Source organism: Macaca mulatta, chromosome 4 (genome assembly GCF_049350105.2).
Source record: "Macaca mulatta isolate MMU2019108-1 chromosome 4, T2T-MMU8v2.0, whole genome shotgun sequence".
In the NCBI taxonomy this organism is placed as follows: Eukaryota; Metazoa; Chordata; class Mammalia; order Primates; family Cercopithecidae; genus Macaca; species Macaca mulatta.
In genome coordinates this window covers 14,789,811-14,814,470 of record NC_133409.1, presented here as the reverse complement: position 1 = coordinate 14,814,470, position 24,660 = coordinate 14,789,811, and the positions used below count along the sequence as shown (strand labels likewise).

The following is a 24,660-nucleotide window of genomic DNA, read 5'->3' as shown; positions in this document are numbered from 1 at the left end:
AATACAATGTCAGTAACCTACATTCTTTGATTTGTACAATGTGTATTTTTTGCTTCATACTAAAATCAGTCTAAGTTCATGGTCTTTCATAGCTTCTATGAATCTGTATGGGGTTTTACAGATCTACAATATCCACTGCAATACTGCATAGTTCTGTACCCTAGTTTACCCAACAGCAAAAATAATTATATTAATTATTAATGGTGGTATCATAACTTTGTAAAACAGAAATAAGCAAATAATATAGGCCATTACAGTGAAACATGTTTTAGAAGAGTAAAAGGCATTTCAAAAATATAACTGTCTCTGTGCAAATTAAATTTCACTACAATTTTGATTTCACATAATACTTTTTAAATAAGCATCTCTAGCACTCTATATATATAGCTAGAGATATTTTTAAAGTATCTATATATAAAAATATACAAATATATTTATACTCTATATTTATAGAGTATTTATATATGCATACTCTATATAAATATCCATATATACATAGAGTGCATATATATACTATACATATCTATGTATAGTGTGTGTGTATATATATTTCTTACGTGTGAGGGGGGCTTTCCAGCTTTTACTGGAAATTCTAAAGAAGCCTAGCTATACACTTTTAGCACAGAATTTCAGAAGGTATTTTGAATACTTCATACAAATTTGTTTTTAAAGTATTTTAGTCATATTTTAAAATGGCTACAATTCCGTCTGGAGAATCACACACATTATTTTAATTATCATTTCTTTATATAATTTGATTGAAATTGATTTGTTTCATCTGTGAAATTCAATTGTATCACATTTGCTTGATGGATCCATTCATTTTAACATCTAATCTCAAAGGGATAAAGTTATATTAAGAAGTTGGTTTCTGATTTTTAAAAATCAATTCTTTCTATTTAAAACAATCCCTTTATTCTAGAGATTCTTAAAAATATATTATAACCTTTTTAAAAGCCTACTTATGAGGCACAAAAACTTTAACCTACATGTATTTACTTATAGAATGATTTGATCACAACTCAGTATAAAAATACAGACAAAATTGAGAAATATGAAGCAGAAGAAGGCCATTTCTAATAATAGCACTGAGCTTCAGTAATAATTCACAAACACTACAAAGTTAGGCATAAAGACTGAAAACTAGAAGATGGCAAAAAATACAATGGAAATATACATTAAATAAATGTTTGTGGAAGTAAAAACTATTTCTTTAGGAGCCCTTCACTCCACTTCTGTTAAAATAATCAGCTTCCTTCAGGTTTGCATCGATAAAGACATAATTCACCCCATGTAGTAGACATGTTTTTGTTTCATAAAGAAACAGTTAACTACATTAATAATTTAAAATAATTTTTTAATGCAAAGCACCCTATCAGTAGTATATAACACCAACAGCTACAAATGCTCTAGGTCCTCCTTTAGTCCTTATGACTCAAGCCCTCACTGTGTTCTATTTTCAGTCTGGATATCATAGCTGATAGAATTTTCCATCTATCACAACAATTGTATCTATCAGGCCCACATACTGGTCACATCAATGGTAGTAAAATACTTATCATATGTTGTAATAATTTACTTGACTGTTCTTCAGTTATCAGTATTTGGGATGTCCCTGGACTATTTGGTTTGCTTGTCTGGGCTATTATAAATAGAGAAGCTATAAATGTCTCTTTACCAATGGAGATTTGTATTTTTGCTCCTGGTTATTTTCTTAGGACATATTTTCATATACGTTCAATGCTATATTCCTTCTCAGGAAACTGTCAATTTACAATGCCACCAGCAGTACATCAGTATTGCAACAGTTCTTCCTACTTTTAACTTATTTTTACCTAATTTTGCCAGATTATTTACTAAAAGTTGAACCATGAAATTGTTACAACTCTGTATTAGAGGCTGACTGTAAATTTCATTTTTGTAATTTAAGATTACAAAATCAGAATATTTCTTTAAAATACATTAAGTCCTACCTAAAACAAAGATGATTTTTATTATGAGAATAAACATCTTTTAATTTATCCATTTGGATTTTCAAATATAAGATTTTTAAAAGGAAGAAACAGCTATATTTTAATGCTTTTACATAAAACAAGTTGACTAAAAAGAAACAGAAGTACTACTATGTTCTCATTCTGTTTTTACCTACTGGAAAATAATATAAAAGTTTATGTGACTGATAGGAGCGAAACTAACCTCAAACTTACCTGAAGTAAAAATTGCTAGATAGGTCCACATTTTGAAATATTCGTAGATACCTAAAAAAAAACCAAAGTATATTTTATTTGTCCAATACTATTATTTCTCACAGTTTAACATGTACCCATATGTACATTTATATTTGTAAATATGCTCTTAAAGCTGAGGAATTCAAGCCATATCCAGAATAGGGATTACATCTGAAGCAATTCTAGGTCTGTTGATCATCCCTTTGGAAACCTTTAACTTTATAGTTTGTTCCTTATCACTGATTGTGCCAGTGAGAGGCAAAGTCATGCATCTACACGTGTGGGGCACAGCAGACTTTGGGCAAGACAGAAGTAAATGCTGTTTTTGCTTTTACAATGTGCTTTGCAAATGCTTCGAGGATGGAGAAAGGAGAGCAACAACAAGAAGCACAACATGGGTCACCACAATTTTAAGTTGCTAAGTTTTTACACCAGAAAAGGTATAAAATAAAATGTTCACATTTCTGTCTCTCAGGACTAATAAATGTTCACATTTTTAAATATCTATTTTGACCTTTTTAAGATAAATAACAAACAACTTAAAAAGTTAACGTTCCCTTTAGACTTCCCCAGTCCTGTTCTCTCGCTCCAAATGCAACCATTTTCCTGTCACTGATATGAATCCTTCCAGTCCATCCATCTCTTCACTTTCATCACATTAGAGCCATCTTTAAATAATATATAGCATTATATTATATATTTAAAATACGTATGCAAATCATTACAAACTTTGTATACTATCTTACTTTTTGCTCTCATTTTTTGAAATCTAGTTACGTTAAAAGTTATAGATTTAATTTGTTCACTTTAATCAATGTTTGGTCTCCATCATATACAGTCATCCCTCGGTATCTGTGGGGGATTAGTTCCAGGTCCTCCCTCAGATACCAAAATCTACAGATGCTCGAGTTCCTGATATAAAATGGCATAGTATTTGTACATAACGCACAATACACATCTTCCTGTACACTCTCAATTGCCTCTAGATTACTTATAATACCTAATACAATGTAAATGCTATATAGTAATTCTATTATTGCCGTACTATATTGTTTAGGGAATAATGACAGGAAAAAAGTCTGTACATGTTCAGTACAGACACAATTTTTTTCAAGTATTTTCAAGCTGTGGTTGGTTGAATTCACAGATGTGGAACCCATGGATAAGGAAAGCCAACTACACATGACACACTTTATCCATTGTCTGCTGATAGACCACTAGGTTCTTTCTAGTTCTCCACTATAAGATACAATGCTGCCAAGAGCATCCCATGCATGTTTTCCCATACACATGTATAACAGTTTCTCTAGGGCACATATGTGGAAACAAGAACCACTGTGCACTGCAGATAACGTGCATTTTCAATTTCGCTAGAACTGCCAAAGTGTTCTTCCAAGTGGTTAAAATATCACTCCAACTCATAGTATACAACTCATTTCCCACATCTCTCCTAACATTTGATGACAGCAGATACTCTGATTATTCCCGAACTGACTAATGAGAATAAAAAGGTACCTTTTTAATTTGCATTTCCCAAATTACTAGGTAAGGTTCAGAATCTCCACTGTGAGTTGCCTGTTCCTTTTAATCATTTTTCAGTTAAGTTGCTTTTTTTTCTCACTGATTTGTAGAAATTCTTCCCACATTCTTCCCACATTATTCTAAATAATAATCATCGTTATGTTACAAATATCTACTTTCAGACTGCTGCTTGTTTCCTAAAATTTGTCTAAATACATTTTGAATATTTATAGTATCAAATATAGCATTGTTTGCCTTATGGTTTATCCATTTGTATTTTGTTTGTAAAATCCTTTTCCATACCAGGATTATAAAAATATTTACCTTTATTTTCTTAAAATTATCTTCGTACTTCTGGAATTGCTTCCTGAATGTTATCAGAGAATGTAATCAAATTTCATTTTTGTCCAATTGGAAAACCAACACTATTTATCCCATCTTTCCCCCAATGACTTGTAATGCTCACTCTATCATATTCCAGTTTGCCACATAAAATGGATCTTTTTCTAGGCTTTCTCAACACTGTTCATTGACCCCCATCAATTCCTCCACCACTACTTAGCAGTCTTATTTACTATAGCTTACCACCTGATTATCTTAATTACTATAGGTCTTACCATCTTGTTGACTTTATCCCTTCTTGTTTTTCTTGTTTAAATTGTCTGGACCATGCTTAGATATTTGCTTTTCCATATGACTTTTAAAATCATGTCAAGTTCCATTCTCAAAACATCCTCTTGGAACCTGGATTAATGTGACATTAAATTTAAAAATTGGCCAGGCCCTGTGGCTCATGTCTGTAATCCCAGCACTTTGGGAGGCCGACGTGGAAGGACTGTTTGAGCCCAGAAGTTCAAAACCTGTCTGGTCAACATAGAAAGATCCTATTTCTGCCAAAAATACAAAATTAGTCAGGTGTGGTGGCATGTGTCCATAGTCCCAGGTACTGGGGAGGCTGAGGTGGGAGGGCCACTTGAGCCCAGGAGTTCAAAGCTGCAGTGAGCCAAGATTGCACCACTGCCCTCTAGCCTGGGTAAGAGCGAGACCTTGTCTCAAGAAAAAATATACATAAAAATTAATTTTGGAGAAAACTAACATCTTTAAGACATTAAGCCTCATCCATGATAAAGGGACATCTCTCCAATTAATTAAGAGATTTTAAAAATATTTTAATAATGTTTTAAGTCTTTTCCATAAGGTTTTGTATGGCTTTTATTATATTTATTGGCAGGTACCTTATAAATTTTCTAGTTCATTATTGCTAGTGTGTGGAAATATTACTGGTCCTTATATGTCTTACATGTCAATCTTTTCTTTTTTGTTCTTTTAATTTTTTTTTTTTTTTTTTTTTTTTTTTTTTTTTGAGGCAGGGTCTCACTCTGTCACCCAGGCTGGAGTACAGTGGCACAAACATGGCTCATTGCAGCCTCAACCTCCTGGGCTCAGTCCTCCCACCTCAGCCTCCCAAAATGCTGGGATTCCAGGTATGAGCCACCATGCCCAGCCATCTTTTCTTAGTCACCTTACTGAACTCTTTTATCAGTTCTGAGAATTTGTAGATATTTTCAAACTTTCCAAGTAGAAAATGATATTGCTTACATAATGCCATTAATTTTTCTTTTCAAGCTTTGTGGCTTATTTTTCTAGTCTTGTGGCACTGCCTAGGGCCTTCAGTATGAGGCTGAACGTTAGTAGTGATGGCAGATATCTCTGTATTGTTCCTACCTTGATTAAAAGTAATGATTTTGAAGTTTCACTTCTAAGAACAATTTTGGATATAGGTTTTTAATAGGTATCATTTACCAGATTAAGAAAATCTGCTTATATTGCTAGTTTGCTAAAACCTTTTATCATACTGAGTATTGAATTTTGTCAAATATATATTCTGCAAACATTAAGAAGATAATTTTTCCAGCAATATTTTAATGTGGTGAACTGCTCTAGTACATTTTCTAACATTGATAACAATCATGCATTACAGAGATAAACATTATGTATGAAATGTTTACCAGTACTGTATTTTGTTTTCAAATATTTTGCCAATTATTTTTGCTTAGATGCACTATTGGATAACATAGTCTTATAAGTGTTAAAAGTTTTTCCTATTTAGTAATATTACTTCAGTTTACCTATAAAAAACTATTAATATAATTGTATCTTATTCTGAATAAATCCATTTACTACATGTTATTACTCATAGTTTTGCTCTTTAAAGAGATCCAAATCACTATATACAATAACATAATTTGTATTGCTATTCTTGGCTAAAGTATCATAAAGATGAGACTTACAAATAACATTAACTTCTTGAACTTTTCCTATCCCTGGATTTGCATGCTCTGGTCATTCTGATTCACTTTTAGTCAATACACTATATAGGCCTTCCTATAAGCTGTATGGGATATAACGTTTTTCAGTTAGTACAAGACAAAAGTGTACTCTGATAAACTGTACTTATTCTCATCTGAAACCAATTATTTTCTAATAACCCCCCTTCCAAATCATCATCAAAAGCAGCATCACAAGGGCCCAGAAAACCACTGTCTAAGATTGTCTCAAGTAACAGGGCCGCATCACCTTTAAATTTTGGTTCATGTACTGGAACACTATAAAAGTACAGGATATAATTAAAATCTAAACTGTTATCTATCCTAAAAACTTATAACTATTTCTTTGTTCAATTTTAATCTTCATAATATTAATTCAATTCAACCTTTACAATTTTATCAATTTGTTAATAGCTTTTCCCACATTCCCAAGGTTCCAGTAATTCCTCCAAAACTTTTGAACATTTCAGATATACAGAAAAACTGGGGGGGGCCGGGGGAAAGTACAATTAACACCAATATGCCCTTCTTCTGAATTCACTTTTAGAACTCTCTCCTTAAACTCATACACAAACATTATCTCTCTTTAAATATACATTTTATTTTTCTAAACCACTTGACAGTAAGTAGCAGACATCATGACACTTCACTCCTAAATATTTTAGCATGTGCCTATTAAAAACAAGGACAAACTCCTCAGTAACCACAAACCATTATTATCCTCCAAATTTAAATATTGATTCAAGATCACGAGTAGGTAGTCCACATACAAACTGTCCAAATAAAGCCCTTTAGATCTTTGTGTGAGGATGTGTGTACAAGTACATGCACTTTTAACCCAGGATCTGACCAAAATCTGTACTTGGTTGTCATGTCTGTTTTAAAATCTAGAACAGTCCTCTGTTTTTTGTCTTTGATGACTTTAACATTCTTTTAAGAATCTAGGCCAGTTATCTTGCAGAAAGTCTAGTGGTATGTATGTATCTGATTATTTCCCATGCTTAGATTCAAGTTAAATATTTTTAGCAATATTTAACTACTAAGGTAAACTGTGTCCTTCCCATTGAGAGTCAAACAATGTCAGTTTCGTCTCATTATTGGTGATGAGAAGTTTAATTATTTGGATAAGAATGTCTGCCATTTTTTTTCATCATAAAAATACTTACTCCTCTTTGTAAATAACAAAGAGATCCATGGAGTTTAAAATGTTGGGACTATGTGATTATTCTGTTCCTCAATAACAACCTCTAACCTAACAGTGTTGGTAGCCATTGCTGATTCTTGCCAATTGCTATAATGGAGGTTTTTAACAGCTCTTGAACAAAAGTTGTAAAATTCTGAGCCAACATTTGATCTTTTTACACAACATTTATAGTATCTAAACTAATTTTATTTTCTACCTGATCTACGACATTAAAAAAAAGTACTTGAGCCTGAGAGGCCAAGGCTATAGCAAGTTATGACCATGACTTCCAGCCTAGGCAACAGGGCAAGACCCTGTCTCCAAAAAATAAAAATAAAAAAAAAGGGAGTTACCACCATACATACCTAGCTTCATCAGGATGAGTAACCCGTACAGAATCATTAGGTATATAGATCATATTTGTATCTTCGACCTTATAGATTGCATGACCTCCAATATCCGCCATCTTCCTCCTTTTAGTTATTAACACAATATAATACCCTTCTAAGAATCTGACAAAACCTATGCAACAAAAAAGAAAGAGAAAGATGCTTTATAAACTTAGTAATGGCTTTTAGATGCCTATTTAAAAGGCTAAAGATCTTCGATACATTTCTCACTTTATTATTTCTATGATTCATAGCCATACACATTTTCAGGTGTCTTAAAATTATTCTCTAAGAATATCTATACTGACATTTATCTCACTTAAAAATATTACTCTAAACAAAGCCTAATCATGAGTGATCTCCCATTCACAATTGCTATGAGGAGAATAAAATACCTAGGACTACAACTTACAAGGGGTGTGAAAGACCTCTTCAAGGAGAACTACAAACCACTGCTCAAGGAAATAAGAGAGGACACAAACAAATGAAAAAACATTCTATGCTCATGGATAAGAAGAATCAATGTTGCGAAAATGGCCACACTGCCCAAAGTAATTTATAGATTCAATGCTATTCCCATCAAGCTACTATTGATTTTCTTTGCAGAATTAGAAAAAACTACTTTAAATTTAATATGGAACCAAAAAAAGGCCGTATAGCCAAGACACCAAGACAATCCTAAGCAAAAAGAACAAAGCTGGAGGCATCACACTACCTGACTTCAAACTATACTACAAGGCTACAGTAACCAAAACAGCATGGTACTGGTACCAAAACAAATATATAGATCAATGGAACAGAACAGAGCCCTCAGAAATAATACCACACATTTACAATCATCTGATTTTTTACAAACCTGACAAAAACAAGCAATGGGGAAAAGATTCCCCATTTAATAAATGGTGCTAGGAAAACTGGCTAGCTATATGCAGAAAACTGAAACTGGAACCCTTCCTTACACCTTACACAAAAATTAACTCAAGATGGATTAAAGACTTAAATGTAAAACCTAAGACCATAAAAACCCTAGAAGAAAATGTAGGCAATACTACTCAAGACATCGGCATGGACAAAGACTTCATGTCTAAAAACACCAAAAGTAATGGCAACAAAAGCCAAAATTGACAAATGGGATCTAATTAAACTAAAGAGTTTCTGCATAGCAAAAGAAACTATCATCAGAGTGAACAGGCAACCTACAGAATGGGAGAAAATTGTTACAATCTATCCATCCCACAAAGGGCTAATATTCAGAATCTACAAGGAACTTAAATTTACAAGAAAAAAACAACCCCATCAAAAAGTGGGCAAAGGATAAGAAAAGGCACTTCTCAAAAGAAGACATTTATGCGACCAACAAATATATGAAAAAAAGCTCATCATCACTTGTCATTAAAGAAATGCAAATCAAAACTACAATGAGATACCATCTCACACCAGTTAGAATGGCGATCATTTAAAAGTCAGGAAACAACAGATGCTGGAGAGGATGCAGAGAAACAGAAACGCTTTTACACTGCTGGTGGGAGTGTAAATTAGTTCAACCATTGTGGAAGACAGTGTGGTGATTCCTCAAGAACCTAGAACCAGAAATACCATTTGACCCAGCAATCCCATTACTGGGTATATACCCAAAGGATTATAAATCATCCTACTATAAAGACACATGCACACATATGTTTACTGCAGCACCATTTACAATAGCAAAAACTTGGAACCAACTCAAATGCTCATCAATGATAGACTGGAAAAAGAAAATGTGGCACATATACACCATGGAATACTATGCAGCCATAAAAAAGAATGAGTTCATGTCCTTTGCAGGGACATGGATGAAGCAGGAAACCATCATTCTCAGCAAACTAACACAGAAACAGAAAGCCAAATACCACATGTTCTCACTCATAAGTGGGAACTGAACAACAAGAACACATAGACACAGGGAGGGGAACATCACACACCAGGGCCTGTCGGGGGATGGGAGCAAGGGGAGGAAGAGCATTAGGACAAATACCTGATGCATGCGGGGCTTAAAACCTAGATGGTGGGTTGATAGGTACAGCAAACCACTATAGCACATGTATACCTATGTAAGAAACCTGCACATTCTGCACATGTATCCCAGAATTTAAAGTAAAAAAAGAAAAATTACTCTAAACAATTTAATTCATTCATTCCTTTTAGTCTCACTGCAAATAGGACAGAAGTGCCTTAAGCAAAAATGGATATAAGATTAAGAGGAGTTGTTGTTTCATGGGTACAGAGCTTTAGTTTTGCATAGATGAAAAAATTCTCAAGATCTGTTGCACAAGATGCATATAGTTAACACTGTTGTACTGTGCACTTAAAAATGATTGCGATGGCAAATTCTGTTTTTTACCAAAATTAAATACACACACACACAGATTATAAAAATGAAGAAGAAATTACAGTAAAGGAAATAATGTTTAAAAACATAGTAAGATGAGTCTAAGAATAAAAGTTGTACATAAGAATGAATCTTAAGATCCTATGTACTATTCCCCACACTTGGCTCTCCATTTTCTAATAGATAATGCAAAGAGGAACACACATCCAATTATACCATGCACAGTGGCTGAAAGATAAAAACCAAACCACTACTTGGAGAAGCTACGGTAGTTCCAAGAACTGGGAGACAATTCCAGAGTGAATCCTCACAAAAAGGTATGTGCTGTAAAGAACAACCTCAGGAGAATTCTCCAGCAATGTCAAGACACATTTCTCAATGCTGTTTCATATGCCAAGGCACAATTCAATAAATGTCATTCTTTACAAACTAAAAGAATGCAGCAAGACACACAGCTGAATGGAGGTCTAATTTCATTTGAAGATAAAAATCTAAGTATCTCTGGTAACAGTTCCCCAAATGTGTTCTCCATGAAATAGTAGTTAATGGAATCCCAGTGGGGAGAGGAGTGGCAGTGAGCAAATAATACTGGACTAAGAAACTTAAAACTCCTGAGAACCTTACAGTACTGTGCTAAAGTACACTGTGAATCTTGATGGGAGATAAAAACCAAGTGCCTTTCCAGATTCGTTTTTTCATGGAATCTCCTCCCGCCCCCTACCTTAAAACAACAACAACAACAACAACAACAACAAAAACCAATGGATATACGTTCTGAGGAACATATTTTGGGAAATATTGCCCAAAAGAACAAACTTCATGGACTCTTGATAATTAATGTCAAAAACCAATTTGAGCCAGCTTAAACTAAAAAAGGAATTTATATTAAGGATCCTGAAGCGATGCATGCCACACATGGGAAACTGTGACTGGGCCTCAGGAAAAGCCTAGTCAAGATGTGTCTCTGAACATCTACTCCATTCTTCTCTCTGTCCACAGACCAGGCTCCTCCACTTCTCTGGATCACGTAGTAGGAAACACAACTGCTGACAGCTCTGGGCTTTCCATCCAAAACCTTCACTGGAAAGAAGAGGACATTTTTATCAAGTTCAATTTCAGAATTCCTGAGAAAGAACTTGGATTGACCCAACTTGGGTCAGGTGTCCAGCCCAGGACCAATCAACTATGGCCAAAGAATAGAATCATGCAGCACTGGAAGCCATTTTATATGATAAGTAGGTGGCCTAGATGTGGCCGGGGGACATGGCTCCAGTTCCCTGGGAAGTGAATAGGTTGGGCAAAGAAAACAATACATCAAGTAAATTACATATCCTTCATGCAATCTTCCACAAGTATCATTTCTGATAGTTTAGTTGTTTTTTTTTCATTAAGTTCTAGGGTACATGTGCACAACATGCAGGTTTGTTAGCATTAGGAGATATACCTAATGTAAATGACGATAGTTTCGTTTTTAAATGAATATTGGAGAGTTATAAATAGAGTTATATTTTATGTCAGATCATTAGAACATAGAGGTTCTATATTGGTGACTAAAGAAAGAGCCATATACATTAATGTTCAGCAGCATTATATTGTCAGCAACACACTAGTTGCCATATAATCTTGGTCAAAAACTTTCAGGTTCCCTGAACTTTGCTTTGGGAGTTAAAACTAACTTTCTTGGTGGTGGGGAAGAGGGGACACTTCTGAAATAGCAATGCAAGGAGTTCAGCAGACTCTTTCCTAGGAAAACAACCGTAACTAGTAAAAATAATAAAAACAAAGGAAAACATTAAAAGTTTCTGGAAACTGCCCAAAGGGCATACAGAAAGTGGAGAAACATCCAAGAAAATCTACTGAATCTTGGTAAGAACAGCAAGTCTGGGGCATTTGGATCACGGCCTGCTCCCCTTCCACACTGCCTCCCAGTTCAGTGTGACAGAATATCTGCTCTGGGCAGATGCAGCCAAGAAGACAGGGCTCCTTCCTTTCTCTCCAGCTCCCAGTCTAGGACCACAATTTCTGCTCAGGATGGGTAGGCCACCAGGTTTTCTCATCCCCACCAACTCTGTGTTGTAAAAGCTCTATTCCAGGCAAGCATGGCTAAGGTCCGGGCTCCTTCCTTCAACCGAGCACCGACTCACAGGGTGGAGGCTCTACTCCAGGCATGTCAGGCCAAGAACACAAGGTCCCATCCCTGCCCAGCTCACTGGCTCATAGGGCAAACTAGAAACAGTCATATACAGCTGTCTTCTCATCAGAAGCAATGAAAGCCAGAATGAAGAGGGATGACATAAAGTACTAATATATATATAAGTTCTAGTTCCAATAATATATATGTATATATAATATACATAATACATATATACACACATATATCCAGAAGAATATATATATAGTGTGTGTGTATACACACACACACACACACACACACACACACATATCCAGAAGAATCTTATATCTAGCTATCTTTCAAAACTAACTTTCTTACACATACATTCTCTCTCTCTGTGTGTGTATGTGTGTGTCCCTCTCTCTCAGTGTTATACTCTATGAAGTCTAAGCTAAGATCCTGGTGCTCTGAATTTTTGCTCCAGAATTGGCAAATACCTATGATCTATGTCTTGTTATTGTCAGCTGATGAAAAAAGAACTACTAATTGAATACATTAACATGAATGAGTTGAAATCAATAATGGAAAGATGCCTCAAGAATCTTATCGGCCATGCTACTGAGAAAAAAATGCTATTAAAATAATGGAAAATATTTATATTTTAGAAATCCACAAAACACAAAGTGTTTTTTAAAAAAGGTTAGAGACTAGCCAAAAATGACCTCACTAAAGTTGAAGGGCACAGAATGGGAAAGAAAAAAAAAGCTGATGACAACCTCATTAACAGCAACTTAGGAAGTAGTCATCCTTTCAGAAATATAAAACTTACAAAAGTAAGCATTTCAGAAGCAGCACACACACAAAAAAACTGAAAAATGGAATGTAATTGGGATTAAATAATAAATATTTACAAGATAAATTAGTTTTCCTTTTATTCTTGCTGTATATTTATTTTTTAGATAAAATTTCTTACTAATAATAATTTCTCTCAACCTGCATTCCAATTGAATTTTAATTTTATGTTTTTAGCTCCAGGCTATTTATATCATTCTACACTTCCCTTTATAATTTGTGTAAGGGAAAGTAAATATACTTCACAAAAGAGACACTCTTCTTCTGGCACAAATGGCTTCAGTATATTATAAATGAGATTATTTTCCACTTCCTTTTTACTACCAATTAGAAATGACTCTCAACAATTAAAGGCTTTAGTTTGGCATAGACATCCACCAAGAATCAGCCTGTTCATCCCTTAAAACATGAGTTTAGTGCTATCCAAACTGTTCATTCCTCTAACATGATGAACACCAGAACAAGTTTCTTCATCTTCATTCTATGTACTTCTGACCCCAGATCAATTTCATTGAGTACTTTCCAGAAGACAAGATGATGGTCATCATGCAAAAGTGATTTCTCTCTCTCCAAAATAAAAAAGGTTGTGTCACTTGAGAGGGATGCCAAGCAAAATATATTAAAAAGGACAGTATGAGAGAATGGGGTAGTATGCAATTCTGGTGGCTGGAGAGGACCCTCATCAGCCCACTAACAGGGAATAATGTAATATCCTGTTTGGGGGGTCACCATGCCAACCAGCTATTATCTTGAAAGCCTCCAGTGAGAACAGCGCTCCAGCAGAGAAGGACGAAACCCCCCCACCAAGTACCCAATGCCTTTGTACAAGACAGCTCTCTGGAACCAATGTGACATCTCTACTATCAAATCATACTGCCCCCAACTAGTCTGAGACTCACACTTTGTTGGTGTTTTCACTGTTATCTTGGATCTGCAGTCTATTTGTAACGGTGTTGTTTTAAATAATAGCTTAGTCCATCACAGTCTACAGTATTGAGACTTCTTATTTTGCCACTCCCTTTCAACATACTAGAGGCTTAGAAGAGTGTCGTCTGACAGATGACAGTGGCAGAAAAAGGACACGTACCTAAGGGCTATAAATGAAAAGGAGCTGGGATTATAACAAAACTGAGTAGTATGGGCTATAGGTCATTCCATTCATGTGTCCTAGGACCATATAAAACAACTTAGTGATGGATGCTCATGATCCCATCCAGTGGTTTCCCAAACTTCCTGCTGGCTGTCAAATAACAAAGGAACAGATCAGGAATTGGCCAGGCAGCTACAGGACTGGAATAATCCGTTTATAGCAAGGAAAACCCTCTAGGTCAGTAATATTCAAAATATGGCCTAGGGACCAGTGCTGGTCCATGAGCTTGAGAATAAAAGGCCCATGAAAAGATAAGTAAACAAATTGAAAGGAAGGATTTAGAAACTTTAGAACAATTTAGATTGTCCCACAACATCTGTGTGCATGATCAATGAACCTGCCCTCACACAGGGCATAGACTAGTTTGGATAGTACTAAACTCGTATTTTAAGTCACATGTGGTGTTGGAGTGCAACATGTGATATATGAGAGAGGGGGAGAAAAATAGTCCTTTATTACAGATCGTAGAGAAGTATTGTTCTAGATTCTCATGACATGTGTACTAAATAAACCATGACAACAACCCAAAACATTCCAACAAAAATATTTTCCACAGATTCAGCGTGTTCAAAAAGTTAGTGAAGAAAATATTTTAGCTACAGAATAGAACACAACCATTCTAGTCATTTCACAAATGTATTATTTTGACAACTAGACTACACACTTTTCAAAGTATTTTGTGTTAATAATTTCAGTATTCAGTACATTTCTAAGCTTGTACTAGAAAAATCATAGACTTTTACTACTCCCTGTTGACTTTTCACTGATTCTTAACTTTATTTACATGACTGAAGTAGGATACATAAGGCACATTTCCATAAAAATACTAAATGTTTACCAGTACATTACTGTCTTACTTTACTTGCAGGTTAACCTTACGGAGACTTCACCATACATGCACAGTCTCAAAGCTAAAAGGGCTCTAAGTTCAACAGAAATAGCTAAGAATGTCACCTTTAAAAGAAACATGGAGACACCTTCAGCCCTCACCCAGAGTTTATTAATCAAAACTTGTGTATAAAGTAAACATCTGGCTACAAACTTGGTTATCACTTGATTCAAAGGAAAGTTCTAGTTTTACAAGCTTGGTTATCAATAGATTAAAAATGAGGCAAAGAATATGCTAAAAGCAAACATGTCAAGAACAATAAAAGGTGACCGAAGTATCATAAGAAAAAAACAGTCCAGCAGTCTAGAGGCCATTTAACGTAAAGTCAAACAGCCCAATACAACTCTGGAATACCCAACGACAGCTATTTTTAAACACAGTTCAGGCTGAGCACAGTGGCTTATGCCTGTGATCCTAACACTTTGAGAGGCCAAGGCAGGAGGATTGCTTGTGCCCAGCAGTTTGAGGCTAGCCTGGAAAACACAGTGAGACCCCCACCTCTTAAAAAAAAAAAGAAAAGAAAAAAAATTAGCTCGGCATGGTGGCATATGCCTGTAGTCCCAGCTACTCAGGAGCCTGAGGCAGGTAGATCACTTGAGACCAGGAGGTAGAGATTGCAGCGAGCTATTATTCGCCACTGTACTCCAGCCTAGGTGACAGAGCGAGGTCCCGCCTAAAAAAAAAAAAAAACAAAAACACACATACAGACACAAACACACAAAACAAAACCCACACAGTTCAATAAGTGATTTTCACTTCACTACATTTAATCATCAAGAAAACTTCAATTTTGAATAATAAAATCTGGCCAGTAAGGCATTCAACAGTATATACTTAGGAAATGCCTATCGAAAAAGTTGTGGCCAGGCGCAGTGACTCACATCGGCAATCCCAGCACTTTGGGAGGCTGAGACAGGCAGATCGCTTGAGGCCAGGAGCTTGAGATCAGCCTGGCCAACATGGCGAAACCCCATCTCTACAAAAAATGCAATAATCAGCTTGGCATGGTGGTGTGTACCGGTAATCCCAGCTACTCAGGAGGCTGAGGCACAAGAATGGCTTGAACTCGGGAGATGGAGGTTGCAGTTAGCCAAGATCATGCCACTGCATTCCAGCCTGGGTGACGCCGCAAGGCTCTGTCTCAAAAAAAAAAAAAAGTTGTAATAAAGTATCAACATTTAAGGGAACAAGCTTAAACTATTATGTAACTATTATTTAAATTAGAGTCTACCATATTAAAACACATTTTATTTACAGTATTTTTTCTTAAATTTAAAATATAAGCAGGACTGAAAGTGGAATTTAACATATTGGCATGTATGGCATTTAAACACATGAACTCACATGACACATACAGACATACATATTCCCACAAACACTCATTCATTCAACATGTAACCTCAAGGGCCTTCTCAAGACTGAGCAGAAGGCATAGAAAAGGGGCTAGGCCTGAGAAGAAGAAACCAGTCATGTTATACTACTCTTTACCTTCCCCAGCAGCCACCTAACACACAAAAAGAGCCTAAAGAGATTATGTATGAAGAGCAATGAGAGCAATCTTAGAAAAGCAAACTCCAAGGATGGCAGAATATAATCAAAGTTTTCAGAGACATAGAGTCGCAAAACAGAAAGTGCTAACCAGAAGACCCAAAATAAGAATCTGAACACATACAGTATAGTCAAGTCCACATTAATTTTGTTAATATCTATAGAAACCACTGATATGGTTTGCATTTGTGTCTTCACAAAAACTTCATGTTCCGTTGTAATCCTCCATTGTTGGAGGTGGGCCCTGGTTGGAGGTACCTGGCTCCTGGGGGTGGATCCTTCATGAAGTTTACAACCACGCTTTTGATGCTATTCTCGTGATACAGCGTTCTCATGAGATCTGGTTGCTTAAAAGTGTTGCTTAAAAGTGTGTGGCACCTCCCCCACCCTTCCTTAATTAAGCTCCAGTCATGTAAGACACACCTGCTGCACCTTCGCCTTCTGGCATAATTGTAAGTTTCCTGGGGCCTCCTGGAAGCAGAAGCTGCTATGCTTCCTGGACAGCCTGCAGAACCATGAGCCAATTAAGCCTCTTTTCTTTATAAATTACCCAGTCTCAGGTATTTCTTTATAGCAATGCGAGAACGAACCAACACAACCACTTAATATTACATACAATCCAGTAGGTTTAAGAAACACAGAGATAATTTCCTAAGTGTTTATAGACAAAAAGACTCAAAATAAGGTGCTGGCAGCAGTGATGCTAAAATACAATAGCCCCCTGCTTTGGCTTTCAAAGCCCGAAGCAATCTGGCCTCACCTGACTACTCCCCAGCATTCCCAGCACCTGTGGGTACCTTCATGAATGTCCCTCTGCTGTCACCCTTACTGGAGTTCCCTCTTTTCTTCTCTGCATTATCCATACCTTGCTCCTCCTTCAAGGTACAGCTCAAGTCTCATCTACTATGGGAAATCTTCCCTGGCCATTCCAGGTCCAAGTAATTTACCTCTTCTGTGATCTCCAACACCAATGAATTCATGCTACACAGCTTGGCTCTTACTTATAATCTTAGTTGTTTTATGTACACTGGATTTTGTCCTCTGCCACAGATCAATCAGGGACAAACCCATAGTACAGTAAAGATAGGTTTATTGATACACCACAAGGAGGGACAATGCATATCAGAGAAACCATGGACCATCTTGCTAAACGAGTTATTAACGAATTGGGGGAAAGGTGGAGCTTAGGTAAAATTTAAATGAAGAGGCTCAAATCGAAGCAAGGTGATACTTAAAGAGATCAATATCACATTTGGACTATGATGGACTATTGGTCCATCATAACTATGGACTACTGCGTTCAGAAACCTTGTATTTGAAGCTCTGCACCTGAGTTGGTAAACCAAAGCAGCTTCTCTGTGTCACAGTGACTTGGGTTGTCCAAGTAAATGTGGGATGCTTTTATCTTACTAACACAATTTCAAACAGTGGAGTTTCTGATGGTCTGTGATTTTAGAAACCAAAGTTTCTCAGTGAGTGAAAAAAATAAAAAAAATTAAAAAAATTAAAAAAAAAAGCTGTCATCCAAAGAAGGGGGTTATGGCATTTTATAACTATAGACTAACCTTAGGAGAAATTCCCATTAATTTTAAATCCGGTTTTATGTGATTTGTTACTCCAGCTGATGAATGGCAGGGTGGATGTTTACAGTCCAAGCTAATTTTCACTTTTTCATTCACCAACGAGCCAGACAGCAACCTCCTCAAAGGCCAAAAACATTTTTATATTTGTTTGTATCCTAAATAAAACCTAGCAGTGCTAAGTGCATAAGCAGATGCTATAGAAGTGCTGTTTGTTATCTGATGGATGGATAATAAAGTTTTAAATAACCAAAGCTACAGGTAATTATAATTTTAAAGCTTGATAGCCTTATAAACTCCTTTAAGTAGTCTATGTAGAGAAAACAAAAACAAAAAACAAAAGATTGTAAGAAGGGGGCAGATTTCTTACCCACAACACCAAAAGCTGAAACCGCTCGAAATAAGCCCGAGGATCCTTTCTGTCCCATCTTTGTTCTATTTCCAAGATCCAAGCGGCCAAGAAGTTCCCTTACTTCTTGTTGAGTATAGACATGCTAAAAACAAGCACATTTACTCTGTAAGGTTGTGCTTAGACTCTAGATTATTTATTATTTGTGCCTGAAAGTTAAAAGTTACCTACAAGCATCATCAGCTATTTCATACAGAAGTATATAATAGTACACAAGTAAGCTACAATTTTAGGAAGCTAACAAGTTCTTTAACATTAGCAATTAAGATTGGTTATTGGATCATGCTGCTATACTAAAAAAAACCGTCCAAACCTTATACTCTAAACCAGAGATGCAGAGATTTAAGGGATCTACAGGTAAATTTCAAGAGTCCATGAATCCCTTAAAACTGTATGTAAAATTCTGAGTAAATGTGCATCTTTATGAGAAGGCCCACAGATTTTCTTAGCATTTCAAAGGGCTCCGTGACCAATTGCTCCCATCTCCAAATAAAGCCAAGAACCATTACATTACATTGTTTAAAACGTTCAGACAGGTGTGGGCAGAATGGATCCCAGGAGTAGCATGGGAAATCATAAAAAGAATTTATCTAAAATTATTACAACACAGAAAATAGTTTTGTTACAAGTAGCTTAGTGAAAATGGATTCCAAACTGTAGTTACTACATGAGAAACCAGGAATCTTTATGGATTCAGAAATATTCACAGACAGGAATTTCAATACAAAATGTAACTTAAGTTCTTTTGTGTGAAAAAGTTAAACTTAACTGTTCAAACCACCATATAGTATTTCACTTTTGACTAACAGCTTCAGGTTTTTGTGCCACCTGAATTCCAGCCTCTGTATTCTTGACTCTGGATAATCTAACCTCTGGATAAGAACAGCTTAACATTTCCTTAGTGTATAGCAAATCGTCAGAAAAGGTCCTAGAGCTGATTTTTAGGAGCAAAATAAAGTCTGTAGCATAGAAGTCTTCCCTGACTTCAAGTAGCTTGATATTAAAGAAACACAATAGATCATCTCTTTGGCAGATGCAATATTAAGTTACATTGAATCCTTAAAATGTCAGCTCTTTAAGAAACAATACTCATTATCTTACCCTAAGAGTGTGTTTTTGAAAACAAGTCAAAACGAGGGGCAAAGTATAATTCTGGCATACTTCTTGACACCAGTGATTTCTAGAAATCAGATTGGAGATTCAAATTCTAGCCAACCAAGAAAAATAACTGAAACCTTTAGATTTATGATAAAAATAATATACCACTAAAAGCTGTAAGGATATTTCATATCCTTTAAACAACAGGTATGAAAGTTTTTTTGCAGTCAGGTTTGGAGGATACTTACTCTGTCATCAATTATGACCAAATCTTTTGGTTCTGTTCTATCAATCTTCAAGACACGATATTTCGTTTCTGCATTATTGCTCCCAACTAGGAAGTATCTCTATAAATAAAAAGGAATGTCATTAGTTTATCAAGGCATTTTGCGCTATACACATTTTATACCACTTCAGTTTTTGAAATTAAATACATTAATAAAGTCAGGTTACTTTTTAAAGAAATATTTCTGTTATGTATAACCGGCAGATTAAAGGAAAGCTGACTCCAAAAGGCCAATTTTAAAATTAAAATATTCCTAGTGGTTTCATGATAAAGATCAGTCTGATGTCTGAAATGTGCCCAGTAACCAGGTCAGATGAATTCAATTGTCATAAATTTAGAGATTAATCTAACTGATTAGAGGCTGATGTTTAAGCTTTACCAGGAAGAAGCTCTGGTAAAAACTCTAAAGCTCAACATGTAATTAGGAATGCTTAGACAATTATAGCTACTAAAGTACTGACAGCTTATCAAAGAACTACTTACAAATGTTCATAAATGTCTGATAATGTCTTTAATACAGCAACTATAAAATCTACCCCAGAGTCCCATAAATGATTAAAATGGTTGTCCTTCCCAAATGACCTTTTACAGATAAGCTACAAGAAATTATTATTATTCTTTCTTTCCTAAAACAGTTCCTTGGAGCATTCCGACTAAACACAATCACATTAGTCTTATTAAATAAATACTGGAGAGGTGCTGGGCGAGATGGCTGCCTAGAGGCAGCCGGGCAGAACAGCTGTCACGGAGGGGCCAGGACAACCGGAGCACTCCTAACAGATCTGCAGAGGGAAGGCACTGAGAGTGGTGGCAGGAAGACACAGAAGTTAGGCTGAAGAGGGAGGAAGTTGGGAACGCTGCATGGGACCACCATGCACCGGCATTTGTTCCTGGCCCCCAGTGACTCTGGGGGAATGGGTGAGTTGAACTGGTGAGGAGAAACTTACTCTCGCCAAGGCCTCTGGAATCCTGACAGAGGGAGGACTCCCTGAGCACCACAGACACTCGAGTTGGCAGGGAAAGCTGCTTAGAGAAGTGGTAGGGGCAACACGCTGGCTGATGCAGAGCCCAAAGGGTTTGGTATGGGAGCGTTTGTAGTGGAACCCAGCCAGGCACACTCATCCCGCTAGGGTTGACTTGTTCCCATAGGAGACTTTAGCCGTACGGGAACTGTCAGACCTGAACTCTGAAGGGCGCTCTTGCCCATCGGACTGGACAGTCGACCGGAGAACCCCTTGGTCTGCTGACTTCTCTCCCAGGGCCCCAGTCCTGCTTGCAGGGCAGCCTCAGGTGCCCTAGGGGCCTGCATCAGAGTCCCTGTGCTGGTAGACTGGTACCTGACTGGTGAAGAGCTCTAGTGGGGTGGCCCCCATGGCCACCCAGCAGCCTACGCTCTCCCTCCTTCCACTGCAGCTTCCCCCAGGCTCACCACCACTTCCAACACCACTTTGCCAACATGTGTGTGCGCGGACGGGTTTTGTCTTCCTTGCCCTACCAGTGCACGTGTGTGCATGCATGTACCCTGTCCTGCCACTGCTGCAGTTGGGGGTGCAATCCACCTCCCTCCTTCAGCTGCACTGCCACTGCAGCTGAAGCCTTGGTGGGCCAGAGCCAGCCTGCCCCGTCCTCATCCCACCCCTGTGCCAATGCTGCCATGGGAGTGAAACTAGGCACAGAGACCAGTGGACCCTCCCCAACCCTCAGTGACCACAATCGCCTTCAGCACACAGAGAGTGTATATAGACCTGCATCTACCAGTGCCCTGCCCCTGTGCTAACAGGATCACCATGATGACTACATGCACACCAGCAGGGCCTCCCCCACCTCCTGAGCCATGCTGCCTCTGCTGCTGCTGTGAATGCCCACATGGAGGCAGGCACCTGCTGGCACCCTGCTACAGCCACCATGCTTTCGCTGCCACTGGCACATGTGAATGAGAAAAGATCCCACTGCCACCACACCATGAAATGCTTTGGCTGACACCACCTATCAAAGTGTAGTGACCAGCACTCACTACACGTTGGCACCCTCAGCACATTGGATACCTAACCTCAAGGAGCCAGAGAACAAAGTCAGAGCCCAATGCAAGTATTCCAGAATTAGAGCACACAGTCCAGGAGTTGGCAGCTGAATATTGGCCCCCTATAATCTTCCAGAAACAAAACCTGTCAACTGAATCCACCTTATCCCACAATCGAACCCTTAAGGTCATCAAATAGGATAAAAGAAAAAAAAAGCCATACAAAGGTCAACAGCTTCAAAGACTGAAGAAACATTAGCCCACAAAGGTGAGAAAGAACCAGCGCAAGAACTCTGACAACTCAAAAAGCCAGAAGTGCCTTTTTTCCTTCAAAGGACTGCACTGTTTCTCTAGCAAGGGTTCTGAGATGGCTGACATGACAGAAATAGAATTCAGAATAGGAATAGAAATGAAGTTCATTGAATTACAGGAATATGTTAAAACCCAATCCAAGGAAGCTAAAAATCATGATAAAACATGACAGACAAAATAGCCAGCATAGAGAAGAACATAACTGACCTGATAGAGCTGAAAAATATACTACAAGAATTTCATAATGCAATCACAAGTACTAATAGCAGAACAGACCAACAGAGGAAAGAATCTCAGAGCTTGAAGACTGGCTTTCTGAAATAAGACAAGAATGGAGAAAAAAAGAATGAAGAGGTATGAACAAACCCTCCGAGTAATATGGGATTACGTAAAGAGACTGACTCTACAACTCACTGGTATACCAGAAAGAGAACGGAACCAACTTGGAAAACATATTTCCGGATATCATCCATGAGAAATTCCCAACCTATCTAAAGAAGCCAACATTCAAATTAAAGAAATGCAGAGAACCCCAGTCAGATACTTCACTAGAAGATCATCCCCAAGGCACATTATCATCATATTCTCCAAGGTCAAACGAAAGAAACAATATTAAAGGCAGCTAAAGAGAAAGGTCAGGTGACCTAAAAAGGGAAGCCCATCAGACTAATGTTAGACCTCTCAGCTGAAACCCTAAAAGCCAGAAAAGATTGGGGGCCAATATTCACCTTCTTGAAGAAAATCATTTCCAACCCAGAATTTCATATGCAGCCAAACTAAGCTTCACAAGCAAAGGAGAAATAACATCCTTTTCAGATAAACATGCTGTGGGAATTTGTTACCACCAGAACTGCCTTGCAAGAGCTCCTGAAGGAATCACTAAATATGGAAAGGAAAGGCCATTCCCAGCCAACTACAAAAACACTCAAGTGACACTATAAAGCAACCACATAAACAAGTCTGCAAAATGACCAGCTAACATCCAGATGATAGGTTCACACATACCAATTCTAACTTTGAATGCAAATGGACTAAATACCCCATTTAAAAAACACACAGTGGCAAACTGGATAAAGGACTAAGACCCATGAGTGTGCTGTCTTCAAGAGACCCATCTTACATGCAATAAAACACATAGGCTCAAAATAAAGGGACAAAGTAAAATCTATCAAGCAAACAGGAAACAGAAAAGAGCAGGGGTTGCAATTCTAGTGTCTGACTAAACAGACTGTAAACCAACAAAGAGTTTTAAAAAAAGACAAAGAAGGGCACTACATAATGGTAAAGGGTTCAATTCAACAAGAAGATACAACTAATATATATATGCAGCCAACACAGGAACACTCAGATTAATAAAGCAAGCTTTTAGAGACCTTCAAAGAGACTTAGACTCCCACACACTAATAGTGGCAGACTTTAACACCACATTGACAATAGTAGACAGATCATCAAGACAAAATGAACAAGGATACTCAAAATCAGAGCTGAACTGAAGGAGACTGAGACACGAAAAACTGTTCAAAAGGTCAACGAATCTAGCAGCTGTTTTTTTTTTAAACTAATAAAATATATAGACTGGAAGCTAGACTAGTAAAGAAAAGAGAGAAGATTCAAACAAACACAATCAGAAGCAACAAGGGGGATATTAACGCTGACCCCACAGAAATACTAACAACTATCAGAGAATAGTATGAACACCTCTATTCACATACACTAGAAAATCTAGAAGAAATGGATAAATTCCTGGACACATACACTGTCCCATGACTGAACCAGGAAGAAACTCAATCCCTGAACAGACCAGTAATGAGCTCTGAAATTGAGGCAGTAATTAGCCTACAAGGAAAAAAAAAAAACAAACCCAGGTCCAGACGGATTCCAAGCTGAATTCTAGAAGACGTACAAAGAAGAACTAGTACCATTTCTACTGAAACTATTCCCAAAAAACTGAGGAGGAGGGGCTCCTCCCTAACTCATTCTATGAGGCCAGCATCATCCTGATACCAAAACCTGGCAGAGATACAACAAAAAAAGAAAACTTCAGGCCAATATCCTTGATGTACAGCAATGCAAAAATCCTCCACAAAATACTGGCAAATTGAATCCAGCAGCACATCAAAAAGCATATCCACTATGATAAAGTAGGCTTTATCCCTGGGATGCAAGGTTCAACGTATGCAAATCAATAAATGTGACTCGCCATATAAACAGAACTAAAGACAAAAATCACATGATTATCTCAATAGATGCAGATGCTTTCAATAAAATTCAATATCCATTCATGTTAAAAACTCAATAAACTAGGTATTGAAGGAACATACCTCAAAATAATAAAAACAATATATGACAAACCCACAGCCAACATCATACCAAATGTGCAACAGCTG

General features: G+C 37.1%; 1 protein-coding gene across 3 annotated transcripts in view; it reads right to left on the bottom strand.

Moving 5' to 3' along the window:
• Positions 1-24,660, bottom strand: part of FIG4 (FIG4 phosphoinositide 5-phosphatase) — a 125,346-nt gene that overhangs the window by 82,250 nt on the left and 18,436 nt on the right. Inside the window, 4 exon segments of one of the 3 annotated variants that reach the window (NM_001172433.2) lie at positions 2,208-2,258; positions 7,625-7,781; positions 18,519-18,642; positions 19,904-20,002. In NM_001172433.2, the coding sequence (NP_001165904.2) occupies positions 2,208-2,258; positions 7,625-7,781; positions 18,519-18,642; positions 19,904-20,002 (431 nt within the window). 3 annotated transcript variants of the gene reach the window in all.